The sequence below is a fragment of the Diospyros lotus genome, chromosome 4 (assembly GCF_014633365.1).
Source record: "Diospyros lotus cultivar Yz01 chromosome 4, ASM1463336v1, whole genome shotgun sequence".
Lineage (NCBI taxonomy): Eukaryota > Viridiplantae > Streptophyta > Magnoliopsida > Ericales > Ebenaceae > Diospyros > Diospyros lotus.
In genome coordinates this window covers 12,225,629-12,252,699 of record NC_068341.1, presented here as the reverse complement: position 1 = coordinate 12,252,699, position 27,071 = coordinate 12,225,629, and the positions used below count along the sequence as shown (strand labels likewise).

General features: G+C 36.2%; 3 protein-coding genes and 1 pseudogene across 6 annotated transcripts; all 4 read left to right on the top strand.

Annotated features, from left to right (window-relative positions):
- Positions 1–583: 583 nt before the first annotated feature.
- On the top strand, positions 584–12,117 carry LOC127799326 (peptidyl-prolyl cis-trans isomerase FKBP62-like). Of its 2 annotated transcripts, XM_052333258.1 has the most exons (13): positions 584–864; positions 957–1,043; positions 1,354–1,611; positions 1,768–1,848; positions 1,970–2,050; positions 8,033–8,227; positions 9,044–9,133; positions 9,495–9,670; positions 10,239–10,361; positions 10,457–10,603; positions 11,002–11,129; positions 11,253–11,373; positions 11,723–12,117. In XM_052333258.1, exons 1-13 carry the CDS (start codon positions 666–668, stop codon positions 11,822–11,824), a joined length of 1,788 nt encoding a protein of 595 aa, XP_052189218.1. In that variant the 5' UTR covers positions 584–665; the 3' UTR covers positions 11,825–12,117. The 2 variants fall into 2 exon arrangements, with proteins under 2 accessions (XP_052189218.1, XP_052189220.1); XM_052333260.1 differs by lacking the exon at positions 11,723–12,117 and having other exon boundaries at positions 11,043–11,129.
- Positions 12,118–12,690: 573 nt separating this feature from the next.
- On the top strand, positions 12,691–18,105 carry LOC127799329 (serine carboxypeptidase-like 2). Its single transcript, XM_052333264.1, has 14 exons — positions 12,691–12,931; positions 13,029–13,174; positions 13,270–13,346; positions 13,455–13,577; positions 13,685–13,787; positions 15,781–15,818; positions 16,196–16,297; positions 16,400–16,480; positions 16,574–16,729; positions 16,900–16,971; positions 17,148–17,266; positions 17,363–17,476; positions 17,571–17,616; positions 17,757–18,105. The coding sequence occupies exons 1-14, from the start codon at positions 12,783–12,785 to the stop codon at positions 17,838–17,840; spliced, it is 1,410 nt and encodes a 469-aa protein (XP_052189224.1). The 5' UTR covers positions 12,691–12,782; the 3' UTR covers positions 17,841–18,105.
- LOC127799328 (pentatricopeptide repeat-containing protein At3g56030, mitochondrial) lies at positions 14,351–16,297 on the top strand. Of its 3 annotated transcripts, none has more exons than XM_052333262.1 (3): positions 14,351–15,528; positions 15,776–15,818; positions 16,196–16,289. In XM_052333262.1, exon 1 carries the CDS (start codon positions 14,495–14,497, stop codon positions 15,479–15,481), a length of 987 nt encoding a protein of 328 aa, XP_052189222.1. In that variant the 5' UTR covers positions 14,351–14,494; the 3' UTR covers positions 15,482–15,528; positions 15,776–15,818; positions 16,196–16,289. The 3 variants fall into 3 exon arrangements, with proteins under 3 accessions (XP_052189222.1, XP_052189223.1, XP_052189221.1); XM_052333263.1 differs by having other exon boundaries at positions 15,765–15,818; positions 16,196–16,265; XM_052333261.1 differs by having other exon boundaries at positions 14,354–15,528; positions 15,781–15,818; positions 16,196–16,297.
- Positions 18,106–19,825: 1,720 nt separating the features above from the next.
- Positions 19,826–25,763, top strand: LOC127799327 (serine carboxypeptidase-like 2; annotated as a pseudogene).
- Positions 25,764–27,071: the final 1,308 nt, after the last annotated feature.

The window sequence follows — 27,071 nt, the reverse complement described above, 5'->3', positions numbered from 1 at the left end:
CATATGGTTTAAAAATATTTCTTATGTCAGATTAAAAATGTCTCTTAATACGATGTTCAAGCAAAAATTTTAAGTCATACAGAGTTCCAATGGCATGTATGTAAGTTATAAGAATTAAAAATCTATTCAAATGATCTGTTAAAGTAAAAAAAAAAAAATTAGTTATGAGAATTTCTAAAATTATTTTTAAACCACACTCTCCTTAACTAGACCCATTAACCACAAATTACAATAAGTTCAAGAATTAATAGATAATCAATTTAATCTCTTAAAATTTTATTTTTATAATCGATTTGAGTTATTGCAGGATATTATCCAAACATAAGGTATTGGGCCGACTCGCACTATCACTGGCGAACTCGTTCCAGATTGGGTTTACCCCATTCACAAGTAAAAAGCCGATAAAATTGAAATACTTGGGCTTAGAACTGGGTCAAATAAAAGGCCATCAATCCTGGCCCAATATTATGTTTTGAAAAATTAAAGCGTTTTCCATACGTCCTATTTTTTCTAAATGACCCCTTAATTTCGACAAAATTACTTGGATACCATCCACTGTGCTACTACTTACTTTCCACTTGCTGATCGGAGTACTCAACGGCTCGTTTCAATTGCACAAATTTTCGAAGTTCACTTTTGGATCCATTCTGCAGTGATTTGGAGCGATGGTGGGAGGGAAGGCAACCAATGCGTCGGATATCGCGGACGAGGACGAACTCGATGAAGAACCAGGGGAGGTCATCGAATCGGCGCCGCCATTCGAGGTCGGCGAGGAGAGACAAATCAACTCCTCTGGTCTCAAGAAGAAGCTCATCAAGCCTGGCCTTGGTTGGGATTTTCCTGATTTCGGCGACGAAGTCACTGGTAATTTTGCATCTTTACTGGGTTCGATTACTTTTTACATCTTTGCGTCCTGCGTTTCAGTTTTTTTTTTTTTTCTTTTTGGTCGAATACAGTTCACTACGTGGGGACTTTGCTTGATGGGACGAAGTTCGATTCCACCAGGGATAGAGATGAGCCTTTCACTTTCAAGCTTGGCCACGGTGACTTTTGAATTTCACCTTCTCTTCTGTTGAATGCCATTTTCTTTGTTCGGATGCTGAGATAATTTCTGTGAAGAAAATGAATTAGAGTTGAATCTTTTGATTTTCATAATCTGGACAATACGGAACCTGTTTCTGAATATAGCCTGTGCTTGATTTAGTTGAGTTTCCATTCACCTGTCGACCCATTTTCATTTGGTTTGAATGCGGATTAATTTGGGGATGTTTATCTACAACGGTGTGTGTTCTATTTCATGAAGTTGCTTTTGTGTTTCTACTTACTTGATTGAGTTATTGATGGTCTGGTTAGGTCAAGTGGTTCCTGGATTAGACCATGCGCTTCTTACCATGAAAAAGGCGGAGATTGCATTGTTCACATTGCCCCATGAATTGGGTTATGGAGCCAGAGGCACTGAAGGTGTTCCTCCAAATTGTGTTATTCAGTTTGAAGTGGAGCTCATCTCATGGATCACTGTGGTTGATATTTGTAAGGATGGTGGGATTATCAAGAGAATTATAGAAAAGGGAGGACAAACTGGCCCGCCCAGTGATTTAGATGAAGTTCTAGGTAATTTTATTGATTGATTTTGTTCTCACTGATTTTGATTTGATATAATTTTCATTGAGACAAGTTCCATGACTATTAGGCTGTTCTGGCTGCAATTTTTAATTGTTATTAGAGTTGTTAGAACAAATGTTTAAAAGAATTATGTTTCTAATGCAGTGAAGTATGAAGCAAGACTGGATGATGGCACTATTGTTGCTAAGACGCCAGAAGGGGGAGTTGAGTTTTATGTGAAAGATGGTAACTTGCCGCCAAGTTATTGCTTTTATATTTATTTCTAATATGTGGGACCAATCACTATAAAGTTATAATTCTATAACCCACTATCTTTTAAATAAATTGATGTATTTGCTTCATTTAGGTCATTTTGTCCCAGCATTGCCAAAAGCAGTAAAGACCATGAAAAAGGGAGAGAAGGTCAATCTCATTGTCCAACATCAATGTATGTCATGCCATCATATGGCTATTTGTTTACCACTAGATGTTTAAGGCACATATATTTGTAATACTTTGTATTGTACTTCAAATTTTTTGAAGATATCTGTCCAATTGTGCGTGTGCATGTGTGTGTAAATTTTCATTTTCCCTTTTAAACTCAGTATCATGCCAAGTCCATACTTATGGTAAATGATGTTTTTAATTTTGTTTTTATACTATTCAAATGTATGCTTCTGGAGGTTATTTTATTATGATAAGTAGGTGGCCAATGCAATTTTTTGGTATATGTGTGTGTGCGTGTATGTATTTCTGAATGTAATTTTACTTGATAACAATATTTACCAACATTGAATGGGCTACAGCAAATTTTAATATGATTAGGAAGAGGCACTGTAAGCTAACCCTGCACAGTGGGATAAAAGCTTGATATATTGGTGTTGTTGTAGGAAGAGGCATTGTATATTAATGGTCTTAAATGCCCTTAAGTGACTACTTTCCTTATTGTCGTTAGTCTTTCATTGATATAACATTAAATACAACTTAAATGTGAACGACATAGAGGAAGTCATTATGGCGTACTATTGCAATTGGTTTACCTATCAAATTGGGGAGTTGTGTTCCAGCCATAGCTGAAATTGCCATGCCTAGAGGAGTATTTAGGTAGGTGCTGAAAATTATTTAGTGAATGCAAGTACTAGGGTCAAAGATAGCATTGTGCTGTTCATGTTCAAGCATTATTGTCTAGTTGATTCTTGTAGGAAAATGTGGTGAGGAAGGAGGAGATAGTAATACAGTTTATTTTTTCTTAAATCAATCTTTCCCTGGATTTTTATTTCACTGTACTTGATTTTTTTCTTCTAAAAACTGTGTCATTGAAATAATTATGAAAAAAAATCTGGGGATTCTTTGGATCACCAAAATTCATTCCCATATTTGAATGAAATTTTATCATGTTTTGCTGCATGTGCAACAATTCATGACTCGTTGGACTATTTTTTATTTCTACTATTTAGTTCATGAAGGCCAGGGTTTACGAAAGTTCTTGGAGTAAGGTTTTGATCCTAAACCCCTTTGACTAAAAGTCAAGCATAGAGACTCATGATTCTCTGAGATGTGTAGTTGCAGGTGGGACTCAATTGACATAAATTATTACATAAAAGTTGTCATAGTGTTTTTCAGGATCTATGTTATTTTAAATAGCTCTTGAAATGATTTGACCCACAATTTTACATTCTCATCTTAGAGGTGTCAAACAGGCTGATCCAGCCCCTTTTCTTCATTTCTTAAAAAAATTAAAAAATAATACAATGGAATAACAAGGTTATTACATCTAACAATTTCTTGTATTGAATAATACAATAAAAATTATTACACCAATACACTTCAAAGCCCAGAATGCATTTCAACAATTTCATCATCATTCTCCAATTTCTGGGTCTTCATCCTACATATGTATCTTCGTTTACCACTATGATATTTACGTCCCATCTATCTTTAATGTTTAAAACTAGCTGGAACTATACATATATTATTCAATAGTTGTATGATGCATAGTTGGTCTCCATTCTCAGTCGGCATGATTTATTAGCTGATATGTATACTCCACCTCATATTGAACTTTTAATGTCTAATAATGATCTTTTATATATTAAAAATTTGAAACTTGATGGAAATACGCATACCAACTATTTGTAATTTCTAGTTTATTTATACTCCCAAGTTCAACAACTATTAATTGTTGGTGTTTGAAGCTTCACCTAATTATAAAATCTTTTATAGAACATACCAACTGACCTTATAAAAATGAAATGACATCAGTTACAATGCCCTGTAAAATTTTTTACTTAATATTAAACTAGATGAAGCTCAAGCTATGAACTATCATATAGTTGCTAGGACTAGAAATATAAAATATTATAACCTAGAACTATAAGATCGAGAGCTTGAGAGAGTCAAACTAAGATATGAGTACAGGTGGCAAAAAGCTATATGACCCGCAACACGACTTGAAAACGACAGGGAATTAATGTGTTTGGGTTTAAGTTAAATGGATTTGGGTTAAAATGGGTCAACACTAGATTGACACGAAATTAATGGTGTCATATTTGGGTTGACGTCCCTAACACAAAATTGACACACTTAACTTGTGTAACTTATGTTAAATAATTAAAAAAGTATTATAGGGTTATTAATAATAAAAATTTTCAATAGCTACATGACCCTTTTTCGTGTTAAGAGGGGCTATTATTATATTGCATTTGTAAATTTTTAATGTTTTTGTAATTCTTTATATTAATTATGTATTTAATTAAACATGTAGTTGGATTTAATGGTTTTTATATTCCATAAATAAATTATTAAATGGGTTAATTGTGTTGTAATTTATTAAACAAGTTAAGCATGTTTGGGTTATGTAAAATCATGCAAATATGATTTATTTGGTAAATGGGTTATGTGGGCCATGTCAAGTTACATGTATAATATGGGTCGTGTTTGGGTTTACATGTCTGACATGTTTAATTAATCATGTCATGTTTGAGATGACCTAATTCTTCTTATACTCATGAGTTGACACGACACAAACGCCACCCGTGAACGTGAATTGCCGCCCTTAAATGGTGCTGTGGGGGGGGGGGGGGGGTGTGGAGGGAGGGGGAGAAATCTAATCCCCCCTAAGCTATGCAAGTATGTATCAGTCATGCTGGCCACCATAGGACAGCCAGGTCTGTTTGAAAGCTCTATCTCATCTTGACTTTTCCCCTTGCCATAGGGACTGAGTTAGGATTTGTCTTGGGTAAAGGGATGCCATGGTGAAAATAATAAAGCCTAAACAGTTTCTACATATTAGTAGAAAGATTTAAAATAAACTACATATACTTAAAAAATAGTTGTCTCCTCCTTATCTAATCACTATATATTTACACCAAGTGAAAGGTTGGTTGATCTTGTTTAGTTTCTATTTTAGTTACACCATGCCTTACACGTATATGGGAACATGAGCCACCCTAGCTACCATACGTAGATGGGAAGCCTACCCTTTTGTCATAACAACAAGAGGTTCTGCTCTGGAGATGTTTTCTTTCACTCTTTCTTTTTGTATTTTTCCCTGCACCATTCTTGAGTTCATTCTCCCTGCTATAGGATTTTTTTTTTTTTTTTGCATTCCAGAAATGTTGCTTTCATTGGTATTATTTTATGAATTTTTACATTACAGAACAATGGATTGCATGGAAATGAATTGCTGAGAATGCGAGCTCTTCTCTTCCCATACATTTGTATCTAGGAGCAGAAAATTTCAGCTGAAGCTTTCGTGATAAGAAAACTATAAATGTGATGGAACAAGCATAATATGCCTCAAATTGGAAATTAAGTTTACATGGAATCAGTTTACTTAATGTTTTACTGCTGTCTAAAATTTGAATAATTTGTTTGGATGGTAAATGTGTTTAAGAATATTTACATAGAAATGCAATTAGATCAGATTGTAATTATAAATTTTTAACTATATCCTTGCTAGCAAGACTACCCTTAGGTGATGGGTCCTCACTTTTCATTATGATGATTTGATTGGACTCTGATTCATTGTTTGAAGTTTCAATAAGTTGGGAGGCAAAAATTGCATTTTACTCCCAGTGTGAAGCATGAACTTTTTTCTCTCTGTGTTCATATTGGAAAAAGCTATTTGTGGAAACTAGATAATTTCTATCAACGTTATGATTTTTTTTTTCATTTTTATTGTTGTGCGTCAAATTTAAGAGAAAGGAAAAGGACTCCTGATGATTCCTGCCCTTAAAACCTCCCTTACTTGATGCCATTTTCTTTTAAATTAATTTTATTTAGACATGAGACAATGTAATGTTAACTCTGTTGAAAAATGAGTTTAGGGCATACTGGAAAATACATAATAAATAATGATGATAAGTTAATGAATAAAAGATTGATGGAGTGTTTGGTGGATTTGGTCTTTGTCTATTTCCTATCAAGTGCTTATAGATGTTTTTTTGAAACAAATTTTGGAGGAGAGTGGTGCCTGCAAAATATGCACAATGGGGGAATTTGACTTCTTTGCATGTTCTCATGTCTGGGTCTCTTGATGGGCGCTAGAGAATGCTGGGGAAGTGTTTAAGAATCATATTTGTCTGAAATTGAGAAAGGGTCAGATTGTCAGGTTCTGAAAAAGCCAGGAGATACTTGGGGTGGCCTTCCCAACTTTGAAGGGTCAGACTGTAGGCAAGTTGGTGTTTTGGCGCATCCTGGTCATAGAACTTGCATAGTTTCAGGAGGTTAACGGGTTTCTGGTTCTTATGGAGATGTTTTTACGGCGTGGCTGGGTTTGGCTTTGGGTGATAGCATGAGATGAAAAGAGCCTTGTTCATTGAAAGTTGAGAGAAAATCTCATTATGATAGATTGGTGGGTAGGAGGGAGTCTTCTGCAAAGCAACTACGAAGGAAGCCATTTTCGTATTGCCTGTATTGCATTAGAAAATCTTGATTTCAGGAAACTGTTTGCAGTTGTGGCAGGTTACTGTGAGGCATGTATGTGGAGGAGAAGGAATTGGTCAATGATTTTCTTTTTGTTTCCTGTTGCCAGTGAGCCATGGAAAATGGTCATGGCATGTTTTACAGTTTATTCAGTTTCCTGAATCTTGCAGCTGACTTTTTGCAGTATTGAGAGATATATATAGAGAAAGAGGGTTTACTATTATAGTTTATGTTGGAAAGAGAAATTGAAGGTCTTTTAGAGGAAATGAGGAACCTTGGAATGACATATCAAGCCTTTATCTCATTATGTGAGATTAGGTACATGAATTCTAGCTTGCCAATCCTTTCTATATATGATCTTATCTTTTGTAAGCCCTTATGATGCATATCATACTTAAGTGACTTCCACCGAGTTATCTCTACCTCTTTTGCTAGATACTTGTTCCATTCCATCTACTCTTTTCATAGGAGCCTCTATTGGTTTTCTTCTCGCATGACTAAACCATCCCAATCATGTCTCATTCATCTTATCTTCTATATGACCCACTACAACCTTATTACAAATAACCTCATTTCTAATTTTATCTTTTCTTAGATGACCATACATCCATCTTAACATCTTTATCTCCCCTGTGCTCATATTTTGAACATCTTAGTCCTTTACTGCCCAAAATGAAGGGTAACATTAAATCTTTTGCAATCAGCTTTCAATAAAGGATCAATTCAGTATGGAGGAACTTTGGATTTCAACACAGTGCCGCAATGGTTTTTTGATAGGTATGATCATAGATATGTATGATACATACCTTTTTTGATGCTTTCCCATAGTAATTACTTTCACCTGTAGATTGTAGACTGTGGAAGTAAATATACGAGTCTTGAAGGGACATCTAACTTTACCTGAATGATTAAATTGGAGAGAAACAATATGGCAGAGGCAGAAAGCTAGCTCCAGGAAACCAAATAAGTTTCAATACGAGGGAGATATAGAAATTAATTTTTTGCTACATGGTGAGATTGGGTCCTCTTACACTGGATAATAGTCCATTTGCTGTTGGGGCTAGAATGAATTCCAGTTTATGTTATTAGCTATAATGGCAAAGAGTCTGCTGATGGAGCAGAATCATATCAAGTGCCTTCTTTAATAAAAAATGAATGTGTCAAAACCATTTACTCATACAGTTTTCTGGCGCTTGTGCTAAAATAAATGCACTATAGTCAAACCTAACCTAGTGAAAATGAAAGAGGCAAATCCTACATAAAATTTCATGTAATGCTTTAAATGTGCTAGCACCTTCCTCTGGTTTGTTTTGATAAATGTCATGTGCACGCACACACACACACGCATTGTCATTCTAAATTGTTTTTTTGTTCCTCATGGGATATTTTGTGATAGCTATAAACTCGGTTGAAGAACTCACATCTTTCATTTCTGTTGGCAAAATGTTTTTGGAATGTGCCCCTGCAGTTTATAAGATGTTTTCACCATTGGAAATTGTTGCAGATGCTCTCTGGGATAGTGGTAGCAATCCTAAAATTGAGTCTATTTCATTCCCTCTGTGTTCTGTATTAAACATTAATCTCGAGTTGGTGTCATTCAAGCCTGTTATTGATGTCACTGGTGACTCCAAGGTAATTAAGAAGATTCTAAAAGAAGGTGAAAGCACTATCACTGCAAATGAGGGTGCAGCTGTTATGAGTGAGTATTCTGATCTGAATGTTCAATATTTGAGCATTATGGTACAAATTGATCTGGATTAGAAACTTGCAACAACTGGTTGGCGTAGAACTCAAAACGTCAAATTGAGCTACTTCATATCCAACAATGTTGGGACTAAAAATGGCTAAAAGATTGACATTTTACGAGCTTAGTAACATATTGCATTGTAATGAAGGGTGGCCCTTTGGATCATGGGTTGGATTGTTAGAGTTCATGTACTTTTTCAGATTTCTGTGAATGTTTTGCATCGAGATGTAAGCATTCTCTTGAAGATAAGATGGATGGTTATGACCCACAATGAATTCAATTTTAAACTAAATTGGAGAACGTGTTTAACATGTTGCATGCATGACTTTGACTTTGGGGGGGCGGGGGGGGGATCTCATGCTCCTCTTGGTCATGCTAACTTATTCATCACGTTGCTTGTGTGTGGTCAACTTCTTTCTTTTCTTTCTTGATCTACCTGCAATTGGGCTAATATTCTAGTCTCTCCTTTATGCTATTATTTTATTTATCCAGAACTTCTTGTCAACAAAAAGAATTCATAAACACAATTTTACATGGTCCTTGCTTAGTCTATCAATATATGTTTTTGTAAAATCCATGATTGAAACTAAACATGATTCATAACTTTTGGGTCTTGCTCTTGCAAAGAGAACAGCCATGGAAAAGAAGTTCATTTAGAACGTAGACCCGTAAGCTTTTAAATGCATAGAAAGGTAGCTTCTATTTGAAACAGGAACTTTCCTAGTAAAGCTCAGTTTCCCCTGTATTTGTTTCTGCTATTTGCTGCAGTTAGATATACAGCGATGCTAGAAGATGGCACTGTGTTTGAGAAGAAAGGCTTTGATGGAGAAGGGCCATTGGAGTTCATTACAGATGAAGGTAATTCCATCTTAATTTGGTCTCTGTTTGACTTGCTTAAAATTGTTTGCTTCTAATGATAAAGTTTGATTTGTCAACATGTCAGGAATATAATGTTTATTTAAGAGTCATATAGGGTTTTATGCACCTTTGTTCTCGCAACCCAAAAAACTAGATGCTCTACACTAGGCCTTTTCCCTTCTTCATCTCATTGAACTTGGATGGAAACCACTTTATTTGCCAAAACAGATTATGGGCATGTTTGCATATCAAACATGCTCATAACTCTATTATTTATGGGTAATAAGTGTGCCAAGTTTGTGACTACAGAGGGCATTTTCGAACATTTATTAGTAATGTGTTTAAATTTGTCTATTTGTAGAACAAGTAATTGCTGGATTGGATCGAGCAGCAGCAACAATGAAGAAGAAGGAGCAAGCTATACTGTCAATAAATTCTGAGTATGGATTTGGAAGCACAGAAGTTAAGCATGAACTTGCTGTAGTTCCACCAAATTCTACATTAGTCTATGAAATTGAAATGTTGGATTTTATAAAGGTAATTTCTAAACTAGTGAAATTGCAGAATATATGAGGATTGGATGTTAGCCTTGAGACATGATTACCTGAGTATTTTTTGACCATAAATATTGTCCTTCATGGTATATTGGTCCTAACCCCTTAGGCATTGATTTCATTTATTTTGATGGATGAACAAAATATATTTCTTTTTCGCCAGTACTTTTAATCCAATTAGTAAACTCAATAAGGTCTTTACTTACACATCATGCCAAGCTATGTTCCTGGAAACTTACTGGATGTTTAGATTTCTTTTCTGTTTAGGATGGATTATGAGCATATTTAAACAACAACAACAATGATGTTCGAGTTCTATCAGAGTACTATTATCTTTATCCATAGGACTACCACTACTAAGATAATTCAGTTTTTCATTTGAATACCCTATATGTGTTAATGAGTGAGAATTCTCATGATGAAATTTCTGATAGAAATTATATTTCCCCTGCAAACTTTCCAAGAAAAGTATCTCTCTCCTATCAATAGGCTTTTTGTTATGATACAGCCTAAATTCTCATAAATCCCTGTTCTGTTTGTTCGATAAAAAGGAGAAAGCACCATGGGAAATGAGTACTCAAGAGAGAATTGCGGCAGCTGAGAAAAATAAAGGAGGAGGCAATATACTCTTTAAAAATGGAAAGTATCAAAGAGCTAGTAAAAAATATGACAAGGTATTATATTGCATCATATGCCTTGAATTTCTCGAGGCTCAATGTTGTTCAATCAACTTCCAGATGATGATCAGTACTTAATATTTTTGGCTCAGGCTGCAGATTATGTTAGTGAAGATGCATCCTTTGGACAAGATGTTCAAAAGCTTGTCAAAGCATTACGAGTGTCATGCTGGCTAAATGGTGCAGCTTGTAGCCTCAAGCTAAATGATTTCACTGAAGCAATCAAGCTTTGTTCTAAGGTAAAGTTTGAAAAAAGAATAAACAGTTTAAGTGCATTTGTAAAATTGAGAAACCCAACAAATGCATTTTTGGTTAGAATGTGAAGACATGATTTACGAGGATTCACATTGAAAAGCACATATACAGCAGAAAAGAAGTGCATGCTACTCTTATGTCATGGATGCAAACTTTCCAAAAGATCACTTGTATATGTAGATACCAAGGGTGAAAATGCTATTTATGCTGCTTGTGCTCTTGACAAAATTTTGGTTGTAGACAATGTCAACTAACCAAGCTTGAGAGTTAGCTCAAGCTCAGACTACTGAAACTTGTCAAAAGTTGTAGGAACCCAAGCTTGTTGGAAAATGTGGTAACTCTGATATTGACTGGGTTCATTTGCACATTCAATCTTCACCAGGTCCTAGATTTAGAGTTCCATAATCTGAAAGCTTTATACAGGCGGGCACAAGCTTATATGGAAACTGCAGATTTACAATTAGCTGAGCGGGATATCAAGAAGGCCTTGGAAGTTGATCCTAAGAATAGGTATGGACTTGCAACTGGTCTGTCCAAGCTTCTGGCTCTGTTTGGGACTGTGTTTTTGCTTCTTTGACATGTCTGCATTATATGCTTTATGGGGGCCAATTAGCAAGAAATGTTACTTTTTAGGGAGGTAAAGTTGATACAGAAGAATTTGAAGCAACTCCAAGCTGAGAGCAACAAGCGAGATGCAAAGTTTTATTCAAATATGTTTGCTTGTATGCCGCAGGACGACTCCGTGGCATCAAAGGTTAGTGGTCTTGAATGAACCCCAAGTTTGATATCCCTAGTACATGACAGAAAAGCTTTTGAAAGCGTGAAAATGTGGGAATCAATAATCCCTCCCCCCCACCAAAAAAAAAAAAAAAAGAAGCATTTTTCTTGTTTTTTTATGAGACTCTTTATTTTTACAACTCGATGTTATTTTGCATTACCTTTCCTTTTCTTTTAGTGCTTCCTAGAAATGAACTCCCATTATATAACTAAGAAGCAACATGGCATAATTCTTCATTTGCTTATCTTACCTACAAAACACAGTGCCATTAATCCCTTCTGGCTTATCTTATATCTCACTTAACCGAAGTCTCTCTCCTTTCCAGAGATTAAAAGTTGAGCAAACTGAAGATAGCAAGAGAGAGGAAGAGGCCATGGCAATGGAGATGGAAAAGGTCGCGGTGAATTCCCCTCCCCTCGCCCCCTGACACTAATGCTGCCGTCAACCATTCTTCTTCTTGATCCATACCATTGCCATACATATCTGTAAAGTAAAAGCCCATAGTAAACCGAGAGGTCGGTGTTTCATAGGCGCAGAGAACATACTGCCATAGATTAGGGAATAGGCACCATACCCAGCTTGGTAATTACTTTTCTGGAAAATGACAATGTGACAATGTTCATACAAGAGGATTTTGTTGTAAAGAAGACTGTTACATTCAGAGAACCGTTTATATTTGTCTATAGTTTCCGGTGTTGAATCTCTCTGTTTAGACTGTTATCTTAGCACAAGATCGCTCCCCCAACTTTAACAAAAGTGAGTTCCATTCCTTCCCGTTTTCAAAGGAAACTGGTCTTTATTAAATTTTATTATGAAAAAAACTTGGCCTAAATTTTGAAAAAAAATAGCTCCTTTAGCAAATTCTGTGCTAAAACCCTGTTGTGAATCGGAATGGTTTGGCAGTTGGCAGTACTGCAGATAATCCAACAATATGATCCAATATCTAATGTGTGGAGTGCCCAAAGTATTTAGCTTGTAATCTTAATCACAGCCAATGGAATCCAGCCGGCTTTGATTAAAGTTTAAAACGTCATTGTCCAATAAGGTTTGGAATTAACTTGTAAATAATGGACCAGCAAGGAACTGGGATGTCTAAGTCTAATAAAAAAAGGGAAAGCATATATAAATATAAGTTGTATATAGAATTTTAACATAACATTATTTCATCAGCAAATCATAAATTGAGAAAGATGACACCCAGGAGTGTCATTACATCATTTAGTGACTTATTGGGTAAAAAAAATAGTGAAAATATCATTTTCCATTTAACAAATTAAGACAAGTGCCTTGACTCATTACCCAACAAAACCACGCAAGAGCCTTCACTGGTTCTGGTTCTTATTATCATTTAATCCTTCCAATTAAGCAGAGTCTTGAGTCCAAAAATGGCTACCTCGGCCAACCTGATCTTCTTCCATCTGTTCTTGCTACTTGGTCTTTTACTCCTTTCTTGTTCAGAGCTGGTAGTGTCTCACTCTGTGGTTGAGTCTCTCCCAGGATTCCCAGGCCCCCTTCCTTTCGAGCTCGAAACCGGGTACTCTCTTCTCCATTCTTGTTCGAATTATATATGAGTTAGCAGCTAGTCGCAGTCGGTAATGAACAAGTTTTGTTTCTGTTTTATGTGGGATCAGATACATAGGAGTGGGTGAATCAGAGGATGTGCAGCTATTCTACTATTTTGTCAAGTCCGAATCCAACCCGAAAGAGGACCCGCTTCTCCTTTGGCTAACTGGGGGCCCTGGCTGCTCTTCCTTCTCTGCCTTTGCTTATGAGTTAGGTACAATCTTCCATCTCTCCAAGTGACTATCAAACCAATACACATGTTTGTGAAGATTATTATTAGGAAGATGACTTAAACAATTCACTTTGCAGGTCCCCTGAGTTTTAAGCCCATGCAGGAAGATGAAGGCATCCCCACACTAATCCTGAATCCTTTCTCATGGTCTAAGGTAGAAGAATACCTGAAGCATTTTGAATTATTTCAACTTTCCTTGTCAAGAAATGTATGGTATTTGGTTGATAGTTTAGTGTAACGAGTATATATTAATATTATTCAGGTGGCAAGCATAATTTTTTTAGATTTGCCTGTTGGTACTGGATTCTCTTACGGAAGAACTTCTTGTGCTTTCCAATCTACTGATTTGCAAGCATGTGACCAAACTTATCAATTTATGAGGAAGGTGCTCTCTCAAACTCTCTGAGAAAAAAGTTGTTACAGCAATGGAGAAAACTTGGTAGTATTATATGTTTTTTTGTTTAATATTTGTTTTTTAAAAATATTTTTCAGTGGTTAGCTGATCATCCAGAATTCCTTTCGAATCCGTTTTACGTGGGTGGAGATTCTTACTCAGGCATTACGGTCCCAATTATTGTTCAACTAATATCAAATGGTAAGGAAATAGATAAAGTGAATTTTTTTTAAAAAAAAAAATTGAAAGTTTACAATATCATCTTTTGTCATAAGTAATAATTTAGTTATATATAATAATAATAATATGCATGCTGATCCAATTAATAGATTAGATTGCTTGATAGGAGCCAAATTATAACTTTTATATCTCTGCTTGATTTTATAGAGTGAAAAACAAATAAGGGCAGAATTATAATTTTACTCTTGCTAACTAATTAAAATTGGTGGATTGGATTAACACTCATATGGTGATTATAATTAAGAACGAAAATCATACCACAATCTACAATTTTGAATGTTTACGGGCTTCCCAGACGAATGGCAGATTATTATCGCCCTAATTGAAGTATGAGCTTCGCTATTCAGTTGGAAAATGAGACCAATTAGCATTATTATTAGTGAAACATTAAAATATTTTGTTGGATAATCAATCGGAATTCACATCCCATGCATGCAGCTCAGGAGTTTGGTTTCGGTCCGATTATTGTCCATCCATTTTGATGGGCCGGGCTTCACAAAACGAAAGCCCATCCTTAAAATGAAATGTAGAAACCTGACCTAACCTAATCGAACCGAATCGAATCGAACCGAACCGACCGAACCTAACGTCTTCTCTTCCGCCGCCCCCAACATCTGCTCTGCGATCTCATCGCATCCGATCTCCTTGAGAAACCCTAAACCCTAGCCATGCAATCTCTTCGCCCCAACTCCAAGCTCCTCCTAAGTTCCCCTTCTCTCCTCCGCTACATTTACTCTCAACATCCGAAGCCGAAACCTTTCCCCCCACAAGAGCCGAGCTCCGCCTACTACGACAGTCTCGTTCGCGAAGCCGCCGGCAACAGGGACTTCGCCGCCATCCGCCACCTCCTCAACAAGCGCGTCAGGGATGGTTTCTTCAACACCGCCAACACCTTCAACTTCCTGGCCACCGACCCCTCCATAATCCCCCACCTCTGCCTAACCCTAGCTCAACTCGACAAAGGCTTCGCCAGAAAGAGCGCGTACGACTCTCTAATCGCTTCTCTCTGCAAGCTGCATCGCACCGAACTCGCCCTGGACGTGGTCGATGGGATGGTCCGGGATGGCCACGGCGCGAACGCCTGCACGTTCCATCCCATTCTCAATGCTCTCAGTAGGAAGAAGAGGATGGACGAGGCGTGGCGCGTGCTGGACTTGATGAAAGAGAACCGAATCCCGCCCGATCGAACGGCCTACAACTATCTCCTCACTGCTTACTGCTGCGCCGGAGATTTGTCGTCGGCCGCCGGATTGTTGACGAGGATGGCGGAGGAGGAAGGGCTGGAGGCGGATGCGAGAACATACGATGCGCTGGTTCTGGGGGCGTGTAAGGCGGGGAAGGTGGAAGGTGCTATCGTGGTGCTGAGAAGGATGGAGGACGATGGAGTGCCGCCGTTGTACTCCACCCACGCTCATGTCGTTGGCGGCTTACTGAAAATGGGGTTCTATTCGCAGGCGGTTGAGTTTGTCATGAGCTATGCCGGAAGGGACAGAGGACTCGACACTGAGAACTTTGGCCTTCTGAGCAGCCGCCTGATTGATTTGAAACGGTTTGACGAGGCTAGATTGGTTTTGAAGGAGATGGAGAAGATGGGTCTCAGAATTCGTTCTGCCAAATTGAAAGAGTTCGTTCCTGGGCTAAATGTCAAAGATTGAAGACTAATTTATTGACCATATACAGGACAAGTATCTAATCGTCTAAGGTACTTAATTTTCATAAATTGGGTACATATTTTGTTGGGAAGCCTACCCAACAAGATATTTCAATTATTTGTATTATTAAGATGTGACAAATAACAACAAAATGTTTCAGTTATATGTTTGAAACTAGGATTTTGTGGGAGTTTGATTTCATTTTAATGATGGACTTTGTGGGAATTTGGTTTGTTGCTGTTATAAATGGTGCACAAGCGAATGGAAATTCTACTAAATACTTAAGCCTCTTTCAAGTGCAGGAAATGAAGCAGGGATTGACCCACTTATTAATCTCAAGGTTTGTAGCAGCTTTCTCCATTCTGTTATAAGAACTAAACCATTTAGATACTTATCTGAAATAATTATACAGAAGAGGCAAAAAACTTGATCAATCAGACTAAGCTACTCATATTATTTTCCTATTTGGAAGATGCATAACTGTTAATTTTTAATCCTGGTAATTCTTCAATCTCCTTCCGGATGCTAATTACCAAAATTGAAAGATTAAGCAGTATGCACTGCACCATTTGACATAGTTTCTGAAATTTGTCAATTTTGGGCATGAAAATGGTTGCACGAATAAACTACACTAGCCACTGTGTTAGAACTAATATATGCTAGTAATATGAGTTAGATTGTTTTTTCCTTGAACTTTAACATGTCAAATTCTTTCAGGGATATATACTTGGCAACCCATCAACAAATTATGTCAAGGAGAGAAATTATGACATCCCATTTGCTCATGGAATGGGGCTTATTTCAGATGAGCTCTATGAGGTGAGTTGATAGTTGAAACTTGAAAAGCCTTTCTCCCTCTCTTGAAATACAATCACTCTTTATAAAGGTGTGTTCGTTGATCCATGCCTTTTTCTTTTCCAGTCATTGCAGATAAGTTGTCAAGGAGACTATTTCAATCCCAAAAATGCCCAGTGCTCACAGGATATTCAAGCTTATTATAAGGTTAACACCATTCTTCTAAGAAAACCCTTCCATTATCTTTGCTTTTCCTCTTAGATTCTGAGCTGACAACAGTTTACTCTTTACATTTTCTAGTGCACTCTAGGAATTCAACTTGTTCATATTTTGGAGCCGGTGTGCCATTCTTCTAGTCCAAGACAACATGAATTTTTCAATAAAGGAAGATCCCTTACTGAGAGAAACGTGGAGCTTGATGTTCCTGAACCAGCATCACCCTGTGCACATAATCGAGTAAGTTCATTTTATTTTCCCAATAACATCTGCTCTAAACATAGACTTCATTCAAAAATCAATGCTAGCTGGAACTATCCAATAGAATTTAGCATTTGAAACTGATCCTAAAGTGTTTTTGAGTGGTGAGATTTTTCTTACAATTTTCAAATCACCTTCCATGTTTGTAGGATGCTCAATATCTGATTTCTGCCCGTTGGCTCAACAATGACACTGTCCGAGAAGCACTCCATATCCAGAAGGTACATCTGAGACAATTTCAAAAGCAGAAAAGGTTTATGTTACGTTTCAAACTAGGATATGTGAAAGGAATAGAACAAGAAAGGAGTAAAATTGCTTGTGTATAAAGAACGCACTTTTCATTTTCATTTTCGTCCTCCTGCTAGTTCAAGAAGATGAATTGGAACTCTTTATATAGGGCAGCATTGGGGAATGGATAAGATGCAACTATAGGCTCTCTTACATGACCACAACCTGGAGCAGCTACCAGTATCATGTAAATCTCAGCAGCAAAGGCTACAGGTCTCTCATATATAGGTGAGGCGTCAGCGTAATATTTTGCATCAACCAAACAAGAAAATCAAGAAAATGAGAATTTTTTAAACTATTCTATTTCTAATGGTGGTTGAGCAGTGGTGATCATGATCTGGTGGTTCCATTCTTGGGAACTCAGGCATGGATAAGATCTCTTAACTATTCCATTGTTGATGACTGGCGTTCGTGGATTGCAGAAGGCCAAGTTGCCGGGTGGGTTATGAAAATCAAGCCTCAGTTTTTCATCTTCATAATTTGAGATTGAAGCTAGTCTGAAAATTTTACTTTTTAAGTTTTTTGTGTGCAGATATACAAGAACATATTCCAATAGGATGACATTTGCTACAGTAAAGGCATTGAATTTTCCTGCTCTTCACTTCACCTGCAAATTGTAGTAGAATCAGATAAATTCAAGGAAGATATGATCCATTGTTCTTCTTTCTCTCTCTGTTTGTGCTCATTGTATATCTTTACTGTAATTGGTTCTTAACAGGGGGCAGGGCATGTAGCTCCAGAGTACAAGCCTCTTGAATGCGCAGCCATGTTTGAAAGGTGGATCTCTCATCAGCCTCTGTGAGCAATCTGGGTTACCCAAAATGGTGAAAAACCTTATGATCAATCTTAAGTTGCAAAATCCCGATGTGGGATATGGTTCTTCTCATTGTTATCTGTTGATGGAAGTTTTATTTATCCACATGTTTCGAGGGATGTAATATATCTCTTCTTTTATTTTAAGAATATTAAAAATGGATTGCTTGGAGCAAAACCATTTTGATTGGCAAACATAAGAGGGCTTCTTACCCTCGAGCTTATGAAGGAAAAACATTAGTTAAATTTTACCTTGATCTCTTGTGGTTTTGGGCACTCTTTAGAGGTTTACTTTTAATTTTGAATTTCCATTTTATTTTTTTAAAACAGGTTTTGCATGATAAACACATTTTTGATCTAGTATAAGGTGTTGATTTGACACCCCCCCCCCCAAAAAAAAAAAAAAAATAAAAAAAAATCAAATCCTACCGTCCTAAAATGTCGTGCTTTATATGGATTTAGATGAAATATACTCAAAAACAAACATTTCTTGATTTCTCTTTTTATTAAATCATATAAAAATTTATCTAGCAATAAAAAAAAAGAAAAAAAAAGAAAACATATAAAAAATGTTCCTCTAATTTTACTTTTAATATTTTATATATTTGAATGTATTTAGACAATTTGATAAGTAATATGTAATTAATTGAAGAATAAACATGTAAATATATATACTTACTAGTTAAAAGTTCAGAATTGCGTGACTGTAACTCCAGGACCATCTTAACCAATTAATTAATTATCTTAAAAAATTTTAAAACAAATAATGATGGGCAAAAATAGTAAAAACAAGCAAAAAATCTAGAAAAAAAAAATATGTCGACAATGGACACAGAGCACCCAGTCACTTTAATTTGGGAAGCTACCCTTTTTAATAGAAATTTGATCTAAACAAATCGGTAACTACCCAAATTGAATTGACTTTATAGTCCTAATTTTCCAATTTGATAATTCTTCTAAAACAATACTATCCAAAGTCTTAACAAACAAACAACAATCATTTAACCCACTCTTTTGGACAATCAAAAGCCTCGCAGAGTTCCTATATTCTTGGGGTTTCTTCTGTTTTTTTTTTTTGTAATAGAAAATAATTGTTATCATAAGAAATTGCTAGTTAAAATGATTCAATCTCCTCAGCAGTTAATAAATTGAAACCCTTTGGAGTTTTTAAATATGATATTATGTTACTATATTATTCAAATTCGTTTACAATTTTAATTCTCTCTCTCTTTTTAGATAAAAAAAAAACTCTTAAAATGATTAATGAGTCGATCAATCCTTTTTAAAAAATTACATTTAGTGATCATTTGTCTTCTCCAACTCTAAAGATTTAGAATTTTCACTTTTTAAGATCTTGATAATCAAATTCAAACCTAATCTAGGAGGATTAGGGTTAGGAGGCCTGACTTTTCAAAGTTTACCTTTTTTAAATGGTTTGTATAAATCATAATAGTAATGCATATACTATTTTTTATACCCCAAAAATATTTGTATAGTAGAAAATATTTTAGTGATAGAGTTTTTAGTTAACATTTTTCTGTTTAAATATTTATATCGAAGTTTTATGCAAATAACTAAGTGATAAAACAAATGTTACATAAAAAATCATATTAGTTTTAGAGATAAATATCATCTTGACAGACTTGACCTTATGCGGTTTTGACCATTTTTAACTTTTAGTATTTTCTTGCAAACCAAATAATCAAAATTGTAATTATATTAAAATTATTAAATTATAACATTAGAATTCTAATACTACTATTCCCAGAAGGAATATAAGGGAAAACAAATCATAAATTGTATTTGAGTCACAGTCCTACTGAATTATTGGCAGTGCGAGCAATCAACCGTGAGGGCCCCAAATATTTTTAATTTTCAACTGTCCGAGGTTGCAAAATGGAGAGTCCAAAAAGTCCATCTTTCTGAATTTAGAATCAGCACGGATGAAAAAAAAGAGGTAATTCCCATAAATTAATGATATATATACAGCCAAACAACATCCATCCTCGTTGCCCCAATCCCTGTCCCTTGTATATGGTAGCTAAGCATCCAGAGATTTCGTGTTGTTCTGTTTTCTCCTTCCAAGTGAGGCACAATCTTGAATCCAACCAAGAATGGCAATCTTGAATTCCAAGGCCAAGCTGTTCTTGTTCAACACCCACTTGCTCTTCTTCCATTTGTTGTTGCTAATTTGCCTTTTACTTTTTCCTTGTTCAAAGCATGTTGTGTCTCACTATTTGATTGAGTCTCTCCCTGGATTTCAAGGTCCGCTTCCTTTTGAATTCGAAACCGGGTTGGTTTCAGTACTCTGTTCTCCATTCTTGTTCATGTCTCTTGTCTCGTGAATAGGCGAGATTATGTAGGAGTTGATGAATCCGAGGATATGTTTTGTGTGGGATCAGGTACATAGGAGTGGATGAATCAGAGGATGTGCAGCTATTCTACTACTTTGTCAAGTCCGAATCCAACCCGAAAGAGGACCCGCTTCTCCTTTGGCTAACTGGGGGCCCTGGCTGCTCTTCCTTCTCTGCCTTTGCTTAAGAGTTAGGTAAAATCTTCGATCTCCAAGTTTATGGAAGATTATTCTATTTGACAGTTGAACTAACATATATGTTTGTGAAATTATTCACATGGCGTAACAGTTACTCTATTAGAAAGCTATTGCAATAATCCGACTTCTTTTTTTTTTTTGGTTCTTTTCCTTTCTTTATCTTCTGTTTTCTAAGGGCAAGCTCTTGGACCGTGAATTCCTACTGCATTCTTTACAAGGGAATTTGCAGTAAGAGGATAGAAGATAACAGAGAAGAAATAAGCTCAAAGAAAATAAAAACGAAAAGAAAAATAATAGATGGATTACCGGAACAGTATTGTTCTGAACCTTTTGATTTAGTGAGAATTAATACACTTTGCAGGTCCACTAAGTTTTGGGGCTGTGCAGAAGGATGAGAGCACGCCCACATTAATCTTGAATCCGTTATCATGGTCGAAGGTAGAATGATAGAACCCTAAGCTTATTCTCATTACAGTTTTGACTGTTGCTGGAGGCCTTAAAACTTTGCATTTTGTAGCATTTGGTATTATACGTGCAATTGTTGGGAAGAAATTTACGACATTTGAAACTCGTCAATGATAACTACCAGGTGGCAAGCATAATCTTCGTGGATTTGCCTGTTGGTACTGGATTCTCGTATGCAAGAACTTCAAATGCTTCTAAGTCTACTGATTTGCAAGCATGCGATCAAGCTTATCAATTTTTGAGGAAGGTACATTGATTCAAAATTGTTTTAGAGTATAGATAGACTTTTATTTATTTTAATTATTTGTATGTGTTTTTCAAAAATATCTGTCAGTGGTTCCTCGATCATCCGGAATTCCTTCCGAACCCATTCTATGTGGCTGGAGATTCATACTCGGGCATTACAGTTCCAATTATTGCTCAAATAATATCAAATGGTAAGACGATGAGGCTAAAAGTTAAGGGAAATTTGGATTTTCTTTTTACACCGATCATCCTTCTGTGCCAAATTGGCCCTGTTTCCAATTGTTGGCTGGCTTTTTTGAGAGAGCATATTAACTCATTTTCTGAATATGTTACCAGTGTAAATTTTAAACATGTTATTCCATTTGGCTTGGATGGTGATTAAGCGCTTGCACGAGTAAAGATTAAACATTTTAACCTGTTTCAAGTGCAGGCAATGAAGCAGGAAATGAACCGCCTATCAATCTCAAGGTTTGTAAATTCTGTTGTCTATCATGTCATAAGAATGAGGGGATTATGTTCGTGTTGAACAAATTGTTAATTATGAGAACCCTAGTCTCTTATAGTCCTGCTGTCATTTAACCTCTGAACTAAATAACATAAATAAAAGTAAAGCAAGATCGCTACGGGATAAACAGCGTAGTTCAAAATTTTGAACTTACCCCGATCCTGGCGATTAGATCAATGTCGAAATTAAATCATTCACAAACAAATAAATAAATCTAACCTTTAGATTATCGGGTCGTTCGCGGATTCGAGCCGTCTAAGCGTCCGGTCTCTAACTCGTGATATGCGGCACGCATCCGTTAGCAAGGAGAGCAGAATAGGAGTGCTAGCTCATTCTCCTTTGCGCGACTTGTATATGGACGGTAAAAGAACACCCATGTTTCAAATCGATGCCAAAAGAAACGGAAAGAGTGAACGACAATACGTTTTTCAACTCTTGAAAAACGACATAAAAAACACTACTATTTTGGGCAACCCATAAATGGATATTTATAGTGAAATATTCTAGGGTTTCTAAAACCCTAATGGATTGGGCTTAGCCCAATAATTCTAATTTAATTAGAATATTAAGTGGGTTTATTCTAATATAACTAGAAATATAATTAAATGGCCCAAATTCTTTTATAGGTTTAAATAAAATATTTTGCCCCAAAACTAATTCAAGCCCAAATATAATATTTAATATTTGGCCCAAATCTAATTTGGTCCAAATATAATATTTAATATTTGGCCCAAATATAATTTAGTCCAAATATAATATTTATTTTAATATTTGGCCCAAATCCAATTTAGTCCAAATATAATATTCAATTTAATATTTGGTCCAAATCTAATTTAGTCCAAATATTAACTTAAGCCCAAAAACATTTTATTTCCTATTTGCCACTCCAACAAATAGAAAATTATTAAATTAGAAACTCATTCTTAATTTAATAAATTGTCATTTTAGGAAACTCTTTCCATTATGACGACCCCTCGTCATATCGACGTCATTACGTCTATTTGTTCATTTTCCGTGAGAATCTACGACGGCACAACTTCTTGCCGAAGTGTCCCACTTAACCATACGTCCACTCTCCTGGTTTAAGCCAGGGACCGTGCCTATTGCGTATGACTCATTAGGCTTCCGAATATGTTGGCAATATGTCGGTACAAACACATAAAACAAGATTGGCCTCTAGCAAGGCATCATGCCTACCCAATTATTTAGAAGGATTCATAATCCGCAAATAACCTTTCACGAGCATGGTTACTATGTAATTCGATCTTCTCGTCAATGTATCTTATGTGATCTTAAGTATAGCAATGTGTTGCTTGATAACGATTACATGAGTTTTCTTCGGTCTTCTGGATATCTTCACTTAATAGAAAGTAAATCAATAACTCCTTATTGATCTCTTTTACCATGGCCATGGATTTAAAGTGAATATCCACCGAAGGTGCCTTAGATACATCATTCTCTATCAAGGGATAGACGAGTCTCATCTTGGTTATACACCCATCTCCATAAGCCTCATGATATGCTCAACGATCGCTCACGTGCAGCCTTTATCTAGGCCCATCGAAACGATGTCAAAGCATATCGGTCTTCTTATGAGATGATCGTGACAACCTCAGGTCCAAGGATTAGTTGCACCCATCTCGTATGAGAATACCATCAACATATAACCAAAATGGATTCTCATGGCGAGTCATGTCCAGTGACACGTTGTCCAACATTGGTCACCTATGTACTTGTCTAGGCATCCCCATGCCTATGGGTGTGAGACCCCCATTGCTATCACATAGCAAAAACATAGCACATACAAGTCTTACTGCAATTGTCAATGTCCATTCTTGACATTGCTACGATTTGGGACGTTTATTGATGTCTAGAAACTGTGATGCATCATCTCACATCTTTATAAATTATTCATAGTATACATCATATGGACTTCTATCTAGTTTCATTCGGTTATTACAATAATAACAAGAAACTAATAGAATGACTTCTTGTGAATTTGAATAACTCCTTATTCAAATAATAACATGATTACAATTGTCAATGTACAACATATCAAATTTGATTGGGTCTAGCGCACCTACACTAACAATAAATTTGCAATTCATGTGGTATAAGAGGGACAATTGATATTCTCATTGTTAAAGAGGTCTAATCACGTATATAACCTCCTCTTTTTCAAGCTTAATGAATGCAGTAAGACTGTAAGAGCATAATACAGATAAAAGTAGGGGAGTTTTTCTTTTTAATTCTTCAACAGTTAAAGGTTGTTCTTCTTGTTCTGAAATGGTTTCAGGGATACGTACTTGGCAACCCAAAAACCAACTCTGATCTTGAAAGTAATTCTGGAGTCCCATTTGCTCATGGAATGGGGCTTATTTCAGATGAACTCTATGAGGTGGTTTAATACTCAAAATCCTTTCCCCCTGATGAATTTCATTCAAACATAACTTAGTTTGACTAGCGACTAGAATGAAGTTGGTGCATGCACAATAGAAACGTCTTGCCAACCCGTGCCTTTTCTTTCCAGTCTCTGCAGAAAAATTGTCAAGGACAGTATTCCGATGTTGATCCCAGCAATGCACAGTGCTTGCAGGATGTTCAGGCTTACTCTGAGGTGAATACTGAATGCATCTCTGTTTGGCCAATCCTTCCTTTATATTTGTATAATATCTTACGTTCATTCTTGGCGTTTCTAGTGTACTAAAGGGCTTGCACCTGGTTACATTTTGGGTCCGAGGTGTGATTTTGCTTCTCCAAATCCGTGGGAATTTGTGGGTAAAAGAAGGTCTCTTGACGAGGGAAACATGGAGCTTGGTATTCCTGAACAGTCAGTCTGTGCATCTGGCACTGTAAGTTCTTGCTGTTTTCCCTCTAGTCCGCTTCCGAAGACTTTCCTTAACATGTTGTGTGATCACCAAGGGCAAACAAATAACATCAACATATTTGAAAAGCTGATCGAGCCAAATTGAAAATCTGCAAAATATTTGCAGGTCCTGTCCGGCATAATTTAGCATTTTAGCTGACTCTTTCTGTTCAACTGTGAGATTGTTTCTCATGATTATTTCATTACTTGATCATAGAATGCTAGACATCGGCTTTCCTATCGTTGGCTTAATGATGATTCTGTCCGAGAAGCACTCCATATTCGAAAGGTACATCTTCTTGCTGAGATGGAAAATGTCTAGAAGTGCGACCTCAAGAAAATGAATTGCCAACTCTTGATATAGGGCAGCATAGGGGCGTGGATAAGATGCAACTATGGAGTTGCGTACGATATCTCAATCTTGAACACCTTCCAGTACCATGTCAACCTCAGCACTAAAGGGTACAGGTCTCTGATATACAGGTAAGATCAATCTCTTTCTTGCGTTAAAAAATTGCTTTTTGTGCTAGCAATTAGAACCGACAAGGAAAAAGAAAGAAATAACAGCCACTAATGTTGGTTGAAACAGCGGGGATCAGGATATGCTCGTTCCATTCTTGGCAACTCAAGCATGGATAAGGTCTCTTAACTATTCCGTTGTTGATGATTGGCGTTCATGGAGGGTTGGAGGCCAAGTTGCCGGGTGGGTTGCCATGCCACACTCTAGCCTTAAGCTTTTCACGTTCATTTGGAGATTAAACCTTCTTTGAAAGATTAAATTTACCGGGTTTTTGTGTAGTTATACGAGGACGTACTCCAATCAGATGACATTCGCGACAGTAAAGGCATGAAATTTCTCTCCTTGCGAATTAGATGTTGTTCATTAACTAAATCATCATGTTCTAGGAACATATGGTCCTAGGTTCTTCTTTTTCCTTGGTCTTCTGTGTTTGCTTTCTATTAATTATTGCAAATTATTTCTTAACAGGGAGCTGGGCATGTAGCCCCAGAGTACAAGCCTCTTGAATGTTCAGCCATGTTCAAAAGGTGGATTTCTCATCAGCCTCTCTGATCAATCAAAATCTGATATTTTTACCCAGAAGGAGGCTGCAAAAACTCTGAATGACTCCAGTGTGTGAGACATTCGACTGACTAATTCTCTCGGAATCCGAGTTACTGCTAGTAAATAATTATAAACCCTAATCTAATTAGCTGTGACTGTAATCTATATACGTGTTGTACGGTAAATAAATTTAAATTTTAAAATAAAATTAATCTCCACTAAGTGTTACGTATCTATAACAATATAACGGGATATAAGACATTTACACACATATTTTCTGACCATGAAAATGTTTGAACTTTGAACTACTACCGTTAATCACAGGCTAATCAATTTGATAAGTGCAACCATTCTAGAAGATTAGTAATTACTCAAAGACTATTGAAACAGTTGCAGACAATTTTTCCAAGTGACTATATCGGTGGCTATAAAGATAATATATATATATATATGTGGGTGATATATATGTACGCAGTGGAGGCTCGTGGGAGAATCATGGGACTAAAAAAATACGCAACATGACAAAAGGTAAAATGGTTGTTTAGGGGCGCCCTTGGCTTTTAATGTGTTTGCTAACTCAGATACATTGTATATATCCCTCCAAAAACACCACCCCAAATCAACAATATTCACTAGCACTATGTCTTACCTTATTATCAACTGCATGCCTAGTCGGTCAAAAGGATAAATTTCCACACACGCACTCACAGATTCTTCCTCGAGTTCAAAAGCATGTGGTCTAATTTAAAATTTGTTTCTTAGTGATCTTATGTTTAATAGTGATATTGGTCGGATACTAGATGGATGAGACCCGTTCCCATCGAGATTGTAATTTATTGTTTATAAATAAATCATCTCTACTAGAGTTAGAGATAGGAGATATCAAGCTACATAAATAAAATTATCAAAGTGTGAGTGAATCATTATTTTAATAATCAGAATACTCACATAGTTTTCAATTGTTTTATTATTTTTTTTTCGCCAACTAGGTGATAGTTCTTCTACATTTTACATAATCATATATCAATTAAAGCTGTCAGTGATAGTTTTTTACCAAAGAAGTCTTTGATCATATAATAATTTGTAGAGTTTAACTTTAAAGAGTGCATCTAAAACAACGGTGCATTGAATCCGTGACCCAATCGATTGCGCACGTAACCACAAGATCTTTATCCATTGCTCGCTTTGTGAGGCCATTTAAAAATGTGCACAGAATGATACTACTATATTATATTTAAAAAAATAATGTTATTGATATATTTTTGTGTGCATTTTGAGTTATATAAAAATGTATCAATAATAAAAAGCTTTTCATGAGACACATAGAAGCGCGTGAGTCACATAGAGACGATGAAATATAATTTTTGCACAAATTAAAAGGGTTGGCTGGATTAAGAACATTCCTTGCCTTACAAGGCCGATGAATTATAATTTTTGTCTTTTTTCAATCCCCTTTCATTCTAATCCCTACATCTCCTCTTTACCCACTCCACTGCAACGCCTATATCACGGAGGGCGCATTTC

Bases quoted from the DNA above. Each gene is read 5' to 3' on its own strand.
- LOC127799329 (XM_052333264.1), top strand. From the start codon at position 12,783: ATGGCTACCTCGGCCAACCTGATCTTCTTCCATCTGTTCTTGCTACTT. The intron at 13,788-15,780 runs GTAAGGAAATAG...TTTCAAGTGCAG, and splicing joins TGTTCAACTAATATCAAATG to GAAATGAAGCAGGGATTGAC. The intron at 17,267-17,362 runs GTGAGGCGTCAG...GTGGTTGAGCAG, and splicing joins TACAGGTCTCTCATATATAG to TGGTGATCATGATCTGGTGG.
- LOC127799326 (XM_052333258.1), top strand. From the start codon at position 666: ATGGTGGGAGGGAAGGCAACCAATGCGTCGGATATCGCGGACGAGGAC. The intron at 1,612-1,767 runs GTAATTTTATTG...TTTCTAATGCAG, and splicing joins TGATTTAGATGAAGTTCTAG to TGAAGTATGAAGCAAGACTG. The intron at 9,134-9,494 runs GTAATTCCATCT...GTCTATTTGTAG, and splicing joins GGAGTTCATTACAGATGAAG to AACAAGTAATTGCTGGATTG.
- LOC127799328 (XM_052333261.1), top strand. From the start codon at position 14,495: ATGCAATCTCTTCGCCCCAACTCCAAGCTCCTCCTAAGTTCCCCTTCT.